Source organism: Nothoprocta perdicaria, unplaced genomic scaffold (assembly GCF_003342845.1).
Source record: "Nothoprocta perdicaria isolate Ctin4 unplaced genomic scaffold, notPer1 scaffold_2, whole genome shotgun sequence".
Taxonomy (NCBI): Eukaryota; Metazoa; Chordata; class Aves; order Tinamiformes; family Tinamidae; genus Nothoprocta; species Nothoprocta perdicaria.
In genome coordinates, this window is record NW_020455204.1 from 1288533 (window position 1) to 1299910 (window position 11378).

Here is an 11378-nt window from a genome sequence, read left to right on the forward strand (position 1 = left end):
GGGCGCCGCGCGAGGAGGGGGCGGGCGGGCGGGCGGGCGGGCGCCGAGGGCAGCGGCCGCAGGGAAACGCGCGGTTAATCATTAACCGGGAGGGCCCGGGGCGCCCGAGCCGCCGCGCCGGCACCGGGGGCCGCACCGGGACCGCCGAGCCGGGGTCGGGTTTCCCTTAGCGCTCGGATTAGGGGCCTCCGTATGGAATCCGGGGGATGTCGTTCGTCTGGCTGGGTTTTTCCCCTGTTAACGTGTATGTATAAGCGTGTCGTATTTGTGCTTTAAAAACCACATTCCGGTAGTGCCGAGGAAAGGAGAGCAGCCTTGGAGTTGCTGTCGTGTTTAAACAGAAGGAAGTTTGGAAGCCAGATGGGAACCTCGATCAGAGCCAAACTCGATCCGGGGGGTTTGAGCGTGAGCGACGAGCGGTTCCTCCTGCGCTGCCCCGAGGAACGAGGCTGTCCTGCAGAATCCTCATCCAGCAGCCCTGCTCTTTCTTATCCTGTTGTTATATATTACACATTGCAAAGAGGAAGAAAAATCATATCTTATAGCCAGAGCCTTATCTCCTTGATGAGTTTTTTTTCCTTCATGCTCACAAAGGAACATCACAAATAACATTTTCGTGCGTTCTCACGCTAGAGCGCTATGAACACACATCCTGCCACTGCTTCTCATGCAGTAACATGAGCTTTTAATTTGCCCTCTCTCTCCGTCGTCCTCAGGTTGAATTACTGTTCACCTGCTGTGTTTCCAATGGAATTCCGTGCATGCTTTAACTTACGGTGGAAGCTGCCCCAGTCTGTCCTGAAAAGATCCCCTTGTCCATTAGAAGCAGGTCAGTGTCCTCCACCAAATGCAGGAATTTGTAATTTGCTGAGAAACGTCATCTGCTACAGAATCCATGGAGCACCTTCCTGTGGTGCAGAGTCTTCTACTGGAATTCTAGGTCTGGGGTTTCATTTAAAACACACGTGCGGGTTGCAGGGCCCGGCGTGCTGCTGGCTTTTCCCATGGACAGCCCCGTGGGATGCACGCGGAATCCTTGCACATAGGGATGTCCATGCTGTGGCTTCCCACCCTACATCCCTTCCAGCTTTATTAGGGAGACTCCTTCATTTGTGGCCATCTGGCTGCAGTAACTGTGAGCCCGGCCCTGTGTCCAACAGAACCGGGGCTCCCTCGGGCCCGGCTTGCTCAGTTTTGCCTTTGAGTTTTGAGTGGCTCGGGTGACGTTTCAGCCATTTGGAGCTTGCTCTGTGCTCAGATGAACCGAGGCTGCGGTTGGGCTGTGGGATCCCGGGATGCAGCGGTATCCAAAGGGCCTCCTCGGCACAGGATTGCTCAGGGCCCATGCAGCTGAACGGGCCCCTATGGTGCCCTTTATAGGTTTACATTAAACAATTCCACGCATAAAAGCAAGGCACTGAGGAGGCTTTCCAGAACCCAATTGCTGTTTGATCATTTTTATTGCTGCGCTTTGATCCAGTTTTGATCTTTTAAGTTGGTTAAATCCTCTTGGTGCATCAGGGCCGAACAGTGTATGGGGAAAGAGCTAGAAGAGGATTCTGGTGCCGAGTAAGGAGTGACCTTCCAGGAGGACATTTCAGTGCCTGTCACCTTATATTATTTTGATCTTCCTTCTATCTCTGCTGTCTTGACTCCATTGTATTATTGAGACCGCTGTGGATTTTTGTGCCATCCTTTTTCATACATTTTTTTTTCATATTTATTGTAAGCGAAGGGTTTTAAAGTAGGTGTTTATGAAGGACCAGATTGCAGCTATTTCATGAGACTTTAGGTTTTGAGTATTAAAATAGGAAATTTAATGTGTTGAAAAGGAGGTCCTTGTTTCCTCATTGGTCTTAGAATATTTCTTTCCTCCACATGTTTTTGAATATCTTATATGGCAAGATATAATAGCCAGACCTCTTCTGTGCCCATTCCAGAAAATGGTACTAGTGTGTTTTATTTATTTATTTTAATGTCTTGATTTGCTTAGTTGGAGGGAGATTCTCCTGCTGTTGGCTTTCCTTCCCAGTAAATGCATATAGGTCTGAAGTTGGTAGGTTTGCAGGCATGAAAACACTGAGCCAGACAGGCTGATGCCACTAAGGGTCCTGCTAGGAAGGATATGGGGACACTGAGCATCTCCAGCGTGTAATTCGTGGGCTGGCAGCACTTCCATCTGCCTGGCACTAACGGGAATTCTGATTTTCGATGTACAGTGCCCTGTTTTGCCTCTGAGCATAAATGAAGCCGTAGTGTGGAACTGTACGAGTCAGCAGTGCTGGAAGCAACGCGTGGCAAAGCCCAGCCCCTGTGCCCGGGAAGCTGCCCTCGGGGACACGGCACAAAATGATGTAACCTGGTGAAAATACCTGCAGAAATAAAGGTGCCCCCGTCGCCCACTGCAGCGCGGTGCCGTCGGCGCAGCCCCTCCTCGAGACCCGACACCGTGACGAGAGCTGCCGAGGGGAAGGGATAGAGCTGCTTGTCTGCCAAGACTTCCAGAGTCTTCCCAGTTCACCGGGGAAGAGCTCCAGCCCTCGTGGATTCCAAGGTTTGTGCCGGTGCCAGTGCCTGTTTCTGGAAACGTGGCCGCCCTGTGAGGCGCCTCGGAGCTTCAGGGGCACTGGAGTAATCAGAAAATTCAAGGGGGAGGTTGTTTTTTACTGAAATAAAATTGCATTCTTTGATAGATACAGTGACGTTAATGAGAACTTAAAGAATAGCAGCAAATTCAAATATTAAGATATAAAAATTTAAATATTTTAATATTTAGTACCTGTGCATTACTGTTTCAGAGTGCGCTTAAGCTTATGGTTTGCGCTGCGTTTTTGGAAGAGCTGATTAGCTGAGCTGATTTTTTGTTTTTCCTCGTAGAAAATGGCATTTATGGAAAAGAGGGTGGCTTTGTTTTGGCTGGGTGGCTAGAGTGGCCATCGGTAACTTTGAAATAGGTGTCACGTGGTGAGACAGGCCACGCTACACACTTCAAAGTAGCTTAGTTTCTAAGAAAAGCTCCCTCTCGGCTACGCTAAACCTCAGCCATCATTAATAGGATTCAATCGCTGCTTTTATTTATGTGGACGGTGTAATACTAATAAAATATTTTTCCTTCTCTTCCGTGCTAGGTTTCCAATAGGAAGCATTTCTGGGCCGTGTGTGCGGGCAGCTCCCGAGGATGGCGAGCAAAGGACCCGCGACGTCCGCGTCGCCGGAGAGCTCCAGCACTGGAGGGACCAGCGGCAGCAGCAACGGGGCTGGGGACAGCACCAGTCAGGACAGCACCTTCGAATGCAACATCTGCCTCGACACGGCCAAGGACGCGGTTATCAGCCTCTGTGGACACCTCTTCTGGTGAGTGCTCCCGGCTCCACAGGCCACCCAGAAGGGTTTTTACAATTATCAAATAAAAACCGAGTTTACTGTAAAAACTGAAGAATGAAGAAAGCCCTTGGCTTTGATGAGGGTGCACCTTATTTTTTTGCTCCTGAACTGTTTTTCTCTATTTTGCTCCTGAACATTTTAAATATATGCAGGTCGGAGAACATTGTTCTTGCCTTTTTTTTTTTCCCCTCCTTTCTGATTTTGTAGGAACAAACAAGCAAGCAGAAAGCCCTGGATAGCTCAGTGTTAACTGATAGTGCTTGCCTAAGCGTGTTATCTCATTTGTGCTTTCTGCTCTAGCACAGATATCCTGTTCAGGCCTAAGTTCCCTTCTAGCCCGTGCATATCAAAAAGTAAACCTGAAATAAAGTTCCAAAGGCCAAACTATATTTTTTTCTCTTTTTTTAAACCATAAAATGTTTTTGGAGAGCATGTTTTTACTTGTGGGCCATTTCTCTTTTCCCACAGTATTGCAGTTGTACTACCAGCCGTTCAGTTCTTTAATCAGACTTAATAACGTTGCATGGGTGCAGTCAGCGCTTCTCATTTCGGAAGACTGGCCTCAGATGCCCCTCCTGAGGTTCAGAAAGCTGTTGAGGGTTGACATTGTTTTGCTTTCCATAGTTTAATGGCATAATTTATGCTTTTTAATAAAAGCTACAGTTCTCTCTTATGATAACGTATCTAATGTGAAGGTCCAGGTCTGTATTTTAGAATCACTTGCTGATACCTGAAAATGGTTGCAATGGTTAATGTCTCAAAAGCATTTTGAAGAATGGACCTTTAAGGAATAGCCTGTATCTTCTTAATAGTGGAGGTGTAAGCACCATGTTGAAAGCTGGTGGCTGCTTGGCAGTTTGGCTTTGCACCTTGTTTACCTGGGATCATTTTGGAGTTGCCACATTAGTTTTAAGAGCACTATTGTATAATAGGAATTTCTGTGCTCTAGGCAACCTGGGTCTAGCCATATACCTGACCCTGCTTTAAACAGGCAAGACAATGACTAGACACCTCTTAGGTCTCTTCCAACCTGAATTAATCCATGATTTTATGAATGTGTCCCATCTTTTTGCTATACATCTCTTGCATGACTTCTATTAAGATTCTGAAGTCTCATTACTGTCATTTTTCTAATTTGCATCTTAGCTCAGGGATATCTCTTCATGGACTCAGAAGAGAAAATCTGTGCTGTAAACACCCTGAGATGAATTAAGCCTCTCTTTGGGCCGTTGGTAGGGATGAGGACACAGCAGTCAAAGGTGATGTGGAGAGAATCCCATTAGCAACTTACTTAGCTTGCATAACCTGAAAAGACCAGTGGAGATCAATCCTGGGCTGTGACTTCAAAACTTATTTTAATGGGAGGTTCCAGAACTGGCCTGACCAGATTCCAGGATTCAGGTGTCTCTAAGCTGGGCTATCCCTGGTGCACTTTATACATTTGTCAGATCAAATGCTCAGTAACTAATTCTATTTTCCCCTCTCTTTCTGCTCTGTGAACGAATTGTCCTGGGAATGCTCACAGCTGGCCTTGTTTACACCAGGTAAGACAGGTTACCTTTTACGTTGACTTTCATCAGCTTCTGTTACACAATACAGCCGTTGGCTCTCTGGAGTATTCAGTTAAAAGCTAAAACATCCCCCTTTTTTCAATGTACGTGTTTCTCTCTAGGGTAACCACAAAGTGCAAGTGCAACTCCATGTGCAACAACTCGCAATTCTTTCAGTGAAACTTAGATATCATTCCCTCTCCATGCCAATATTCAGTGTTTTAACCACTGCCTCTTCTCTCTTTTAATAGGAGATAAAGCTTTAGTCTGGAGGCTAAATTTCATTTGTATTTTTTGCATATGTGGGGTTGTACACTGTAGTAACAGCTCAGAAAATGAACCTGCTTTAGCCTTTAGCCCATGCCGGGGTGTTGCTGCTGTGTATTTTCTCATATACATCCAGTGCAGTTCTGAATGTGTAGATGTCAGCAGATGGAACATAGCAGAACAGCAGCCAAAATGCCAGGGTTTTGGAGAGAGCTTGGCACTTAGTGGGATGTTTTGCTCCCTGGCTTTCTGAGAAATTGCTGAAGTCTCTACTTGGCTGCAAAGAGGTCTGCAATTAGTGTTCTCGTGGTGCTTGATTTGAGTTTTGTTTCCTTTCTTTCAGTGGCTGGAGACCAGGCCAAACAGACAAGTGTGTCCGGTTTGCAAAGCAGGAATCAGTCGAGACAAAGTTATTCCTCTGTATGGAAGAGGCAGCACTGGGCAACAGGACCCCAGGTAAGGAGCCCGCATGCAACTGTGTTTGTGGGAAAGCTGCCACCCCTCAAGATGAAACTTCTAAACTGTTACATTCACAACGTGAAATATCACGTTGCCAGAAACAGGATAGAACTGACATTTCTGCAAAATATTTCTGGGTTTGCACGCGGTATTTCTTGTTCATCTGGCAATTGATTTAATTCTAATTGGTTGTAAACTATCAGCAACACGTTGTAAGTTGTGATTAGTGTTATCTGATTGTAGGTGCTGTATAAAGTGTTCAGACTTTGTTACTGGCCCTCAGTTTCTGCCATCTGCCATGAGACTTTGCTTTGCAAAGTTGCAAAGTCCTAATTCAGGGATGTGATCCTGAGTCAGGGTTCCTGAGTTGGTGGCTGTCGTCCCTCACGCTGCCTCCAGCCCTGCTGCTGCAGGATCCTGCACGAGATTGCTCTGTGCTTATGCTGCCTCTTTAGCCAGGCTATGACAGATACTGTTACCATGTGGTTGCCCTTGCACTTGAGCTAACGTGAGAATTTCCTGCAGAGAGAAAACTCCACCCCGACCCCAAGGGCAGAGGCCTGAACCAGAGAACAGAGGGGTAAGTGAAAAAACAGGCTGGAGCAGATAACTTGCTCTTATTGCTGGTGGTATCTGTGAGCCTTGAAGGGCACAGTGTGTAGGAGCTCGCATGATCACCCTGTAGTTTTTCTTGCTCCTTGCCAGTAGGTTTTTCATGAATAACAGATAACTGCCGTGCGGCAGGAAAGCTCCATTCCTGTGGTGCTCGTTAGCATCCCAAAGAATGAGTTAAGGCAGTCATGCCTCAGGAAAACAACGCTGTGTGGCAGCACGGGAAGGGAAGCACCATTCTCTGTGCTTGATCATTCTCCATAGAGAAATACAAGGAACACTCAATTTGCAGATTCCCTGTGGAAATACATTTTTGTCAAATGGTGATGTGGAAACGTGTAATCCGTGTATGAATACTGAAGTAACAGTGATTGCCACTCGTAGCATCTCTGTATGGGATGTTACTGTCCATGGCGTTGCCTGAAAAGAATGTTGGATTTCTCTGTTGGATCCATGTTGAAGTGGGGTCTGTGTTTTGGCTGAGATTATGCATGGAAAATAGAAACAGCAGCTCACACATGATAAACAGATATGTGGAAGAGCCACTAGGTCAGCCCCCCACACACTCCCCTGTATTTTCTAGCGCGGTGACAGCAAGCACGACCTGATGAAACAATTGTGTATTTCCGTGTAATTCAGGCCAGGGTCCCCAGAGAGCATCCGTGTGCCTCTCACTTCGCACAAACAGCCCTGCTGGGTGTGATTAAAGAACATTTTTGCATGTGAATAGATTGGGAGCTCAGCTCGCTCTCTCCAGGGAGTTGCTGCCTTATTAAATCAGCTGCTGCACCTCGGTTGAACCTTTTAGCGGGTGCTGCTGCAAGTCAGATGAGTATGTGTGGAGATCTAGCAGCAGTGATGGGTCCTTCCTGTTCCCAACAAACACAGGACCTGCCATGCACAGCCCTTTGCTCGCCCTGATAGGGAGTTAATGTTAAAGCAGCTGAGAAGAGTCATAATCAAGACTAACTCTTGAAATCAGTGATCAACACTGAAACATGCGGCTTAAATTATGCCAGTGAAATTCATGTTGGTCCCTCCTGTTACAGGGAGGTAATAGGCCAGGGTGTTTTTCAGAATTGGTGTCACTCGTATTCAGGAACAAGAAGAGTTGCTGTATTAGAGGACACCATTTGCTGTAGGGAGACACTGAGCTCTCCAGAGCTAAAGAGGACACAGCTGCTTAGGATTTATATACAGTTGTTTCTTCATCAGTACACTGCTTTTATATGTTGCAATACAAATCCATTCCGATGCAGATAACTTATCTTTTGGCTTGAGATGAAATTTTGCTCTGGACCACCTACAGTCACTGCTGCTGCAGGGCAACCCTGTCTTCTTTGATCCTGTCTTGCATTCCTGCCCCATATGACTTCGTGTGTCAACTCAATTACAGGCACCCTGACATAAACATATATATGATTTTTGATTGTTTTTCCCTATAATGCTCCATGAATTCTCCTGGCAATTTATCTCTTTGCTGAATGTTTAAGTGATGTATTAAAATCAATGCAGGTTATTTTTCACTATACCTTTGTTTTGGATGTATATGACTAATAGCTATTTAATACAGAACTGCAGTATTTAAATGTCACAAATAGTATTTGGCCATGTTGCCTTCGATATGTTGGGATATGTTGAGGTTGAAGAAAACAAGCTCCTGGTTTTCTTCTTCTAAGACTGTTGGGTTACTATTGGGTGGCACTTTCACAAGCAGGAGAATATTTTGAAATCTTTTTTTTTTTTTTTTTTTTTTTATAATGACTTGTAACCTTTATTCTTTTTAATCCTCTCTTGCTTTATTCTCTGGAGGGATTCCAGGGCTTTGGGTTTGGCGATGGCGGCTTCCAAATGTCGTTTGGAATTGGGGCCTTTCCCTTTGGTATATTTGCCACAGCATTCAACATAAATGACGGGCGACCTCCTCCAGGTAATGCACCTCGTGCCTCGTAGGAGAGGCTTATCATAAACCAGTGTTTTACAGAACATTTGTAACATTTAAACAGCCTACTAAGTGGCAAAACCTTCTGAATAGTCAGAAACTGTGTTAGAGAGACACGGGATTAGGGAAAACACCCTGTAGAGAACACATCCTGTGTTAGAGCTTCCATAAGAGAACTTACATAGCAAGAAAGTTGGTCAGTTCCCTATATTTTGCTGCAGGCCCCATTAAGGGGGCAGTAGAACTGGAGAGAGAGAGAGTAACATTGTCTTCTCCCTTCTCTTCAGTTTAAATTTCTCCTCAGACAATAAATTTCTTCTCCAACAAACTCCCCTCAGAAAAAGAATAAAGACCCACATTATTTGTATTCACCTAGAAGTAACATTCTGGTGATTTTTTTTAAAAAAAATTAAGAAAAAAATAAAAAGTTATTTCAAACATTGGCCTTATTATCTAAAAATTGCTTGGTAACCCCCAGAAACACTCATCCGCATCAGCACTGTAGAAAAATTGAGTCTGCCCATTTTGAACAAGCAAACCTGCTGCCCAACATGCTCCTGTGAGGAAAAGTTGCCTGTGGTAAATCTGCTTCACTGTCATGCAAGTTGAGGGTATGTTGTGTTTTAGCCTAGGAATTATGAGGGTAAAATCCCAAAGTTCATTGCTCCTTCATGTGTTGCATGGGACCTGTGTTGTCCTTGGGCCAAACCGACTTGCCTTATAGCTCCCCTTTGCTTTGCACTGAAAACTGTGATGGGCCCAAGCTGAGGAGGATGTAAATGTGCGTTGCTGTAACTGCCACCACTTACCCAGCACTTTTATCTGCTGCTCACCTGTGAATTCCATACAGCAGTTTCAGAAAGGCCCATCCAGAGCTTTAGGCTTGTGTGCTTTTCATCAGTTCTCTTGGTCAAGGCTCAGCTTTAATGTTATTACCATTTGTGTATTTTTCAACTTAGGTGCTATATGCTGAATACACGATATTCTGCAGAAGTAGAAAGAGCTGAACTGTTTTTCTTTAACTTCCTGTTTTCCAGCTGTTCCAGGGACTCCTCAGTATGTGGATGAGCAGTTCCTATCCCGCCTCTTCCTGTTTGTGGCTCTGGTGATAATGTTCTGGCTGTTGATTGCATAAATCTTTTCCATTATTCCATATATTCCTGGCCAGCAAGGCCTCTGAAACAGTTACAAACTGCACCCCCTTCCCATGTTAAACCTCTTGGTGTCTGGTTCCATAGTTAATCGCAGGTTCCAGAAATTGGTGGTCCCACAGCACAATGAGGAATCTCACGTTTTGCACCCGAGTTGGAAATTAAACGTTGGTTTGAAAGCGTATTTCAGCTCAGCTCTCTCGTACAACGGGTTCCTGCCGCAAACCATGGGCCTAGCTTTGAGCTCCACTTCTACAGGGAGTGCTGCTTTGAAATCCTGTGCCAATCGGTTACAACAGGGTTACGTGAAAGACAGTTGCCCCGAGGGAGGCTGGGCAGGTAAGCAACGCTCTGCAGCGTGATCAGTATCTCGTGCCGGCAGCCACAACGGATCAGCTGGATCTGTGGATATTGTTTAATGTCCTCCCATCAACATCCAGCCTTCCTCAGGAGGCCACTGGCAGCTCTGCGGAGACTCCTCGGGCACGACTTGTGGAACTAACTTTGGAGACTGGTTTCTTTCCTCGCAGTTTGATGGAGTGATGGGAAAATCCCTGCTGAAGCAGTCTCAGTGGCCGTTATAAGAATGGATACAAATTTATGATGCATTTTTGCAAAGCCTGGATTTGTTGGAGCCAGACACTGGAAGATGCTCTCGTCCTGGAGCTGCTGGGGCTGATGAACAGTGCGACACGGCGCTCTGCCTCGCCCAGCTCCGTTCCCCACTGACAAAACAGTGTTGTCTTCCTTGGTTCTACACGGCAGCCTGCGGCTGCGCTCACGGATGACCCCCTCACCTTGTCGCTGTAGCTACGTTTCCTTTCCTCGAGGCTGTGAGACCATAAGCAAGATCATGTACTCCAAATAAAATCCTATTAACAGATCTGAGAGCAGCTTCTTGGGGGAGAGGATCCAGGGACACTTTCTTTAAAGAGAGTTTTGGATTGGACTTGTCAGGCTGTAAAATTCTATAGGAGGGGATATGAAATCCTGCCTTTGCTAGGCACAGTAGGGAGCACTTGGAAGTGTTTCTCCCTACAGGGCTGCACAGCTGCTCCCTGCCACCACCGAATGGCTACAGCGCAAGAGTCCTTGCAATATCTACCAAAGATATTCACTGGAAACACTGGAGGAAACTACCACCTCTTCCGTGCTGAGGGGAAGGCACAAATGTTGCGGCAGGTGAGCGCACGAGACTGTCGCCTCTTTGGAACCGAGTTGGGTTCAAAGCTTTGAAAAGTATTCCCCACGTCCTTGTGTAGATTCTCTCAGAGCCGCGGGTAGGAGGGATTCCCTGGCAAGATGAACAGTTCTGCGTTTCCTTCTGCCTGGGGAATTCCAACCGTTTTTCGTTTTTCCTTTATTGTTCTTAATCATTGTGATGGAGGTCGCTGACGGCGCTGTCCTGGGCGGGGAGCTGGGGGCCCCGTGGGCGGCGAGCCGGGCGCCGGCCTCGTGGAACAGCCCAGGGCCGCGGGGAGCCGACTCCAGCAGCCCGCAGGGCCCCTCGCACCTTCCGCTGCGTCCGGCCGCATCCAGCGCCGCCTCGGGCGGCTCCTAACGGATTAACGAGCGCGTCTGCGAGGGAAGGCCGCGCTCTAACGCTCGAGGCCGCGGTTCAAACGGGCTCCCCCCGCAGGCCCGGCGCAGCTCTCCGGCCCCTCGGCCGTGACCGTTTTGTATTACATCCCCTGCGGTGCGTGCCGCTCCCCGCGCGCTGGTTTTCGCTGTTGTGACGGTGTTTCGAATAAAGAGACGGTTTTACACGGAGGCGAGCGCCGCGGGCCCGGCGCCGCCGCCTCCCCTCAGCGCGGGCGCGCGCGCTACCTGCCGCCGGGCGGGGGAGGGGCGGCCGCCGCGGGGGCGGGGCGCGCCGCGGAAGGGGCGGGAGGGGCCGTGCGCGGCGCCCATTGGCCCGCGGCGAGGAAAGGGGCGGGGCGCGGGGGGGAAGAGACGTGAGGGGAAGGTGGGCGCGCGCGCGCGCGCCAGGTGCGGCGTGGCCTGCGGCGCGCT

General features: G+C 47.8%; 1 protein-coding gene across 5 annotated transcripts; it reads left to right on the forward strand.

Moving 5' to 3' along the window:
• Positions 1 to 177: 177 nt before the first annotated feature.
• Positions 178 to 10401, forward strand: RNF185 (ring finger protein 185). Of its 5 annotated transcripts, none has more exons than XM_026037621.1 (9): positions 178 to 244; positions 717 to 829; positions 2220 to 2554; positions 3129 to 3354; positions 4910 to 4928; positions 5545 to 5657; positions 6186 to 6240; positions 8085 to 8202; positions 9252 to 10401. In XM_026037621.1, exons 4-9 carry the CDS (start codon positions 3179 to 3181, stop codon positions 9347 to 9349), a joined length of 579 nt encoding a protein of 192 aa, XP_025893406.1. In that variant the 5' UTR covers positions 178 to 244; positions 717 to 829; positions 2220 to 2554; positions 3129 to 3178; the 3' UTR covers positions 9350 to 10401. The 5 variants fall into 5 exon arrangements, 4 of the variants coding, with proteins under 4 accessions (XP_025893406.1, XP_025893407.1, XP_025893405.1 ...); XR_003249097.1 differs by lacking the exon at positions 178 to 244 and having other exon boundaries at positions 555 to 829; positions 9252 to 9704; positions 9806 to 10401; XM_026037622.1 differs by lacking the exon at positions 717 to 829 and having other exon boundaries at positions 232 to 244.
• Positions 10402 to 11378: the final 977 nt, after the last annotated feature.

Bases quoted from the DNA above. Each gene is read 5' to 3' on its own strand.
- RNF185 (XM_026037621.1), top strand. From the start codon at position 3,179: ATGGCGAGCAAAGGACCCGCGACGTCCGCGTCGCCGGAGAGCTCCAGC. The intron at 5,658-6,185 runs GTAAGGAGCCCG...AATTTCCTGCAG, and splicing joins ACTGGGCAACAGGACCCCAG to AGAGAAAACTCCACCCCGAC. The intron at 6,241-8,084 runs GTAAGTGAAAAA...TATTCTCTGGAG, and splicing joins CTGAACCAGAGAACAGAGGG to GGATTCCAGGGCTTTGGGTT.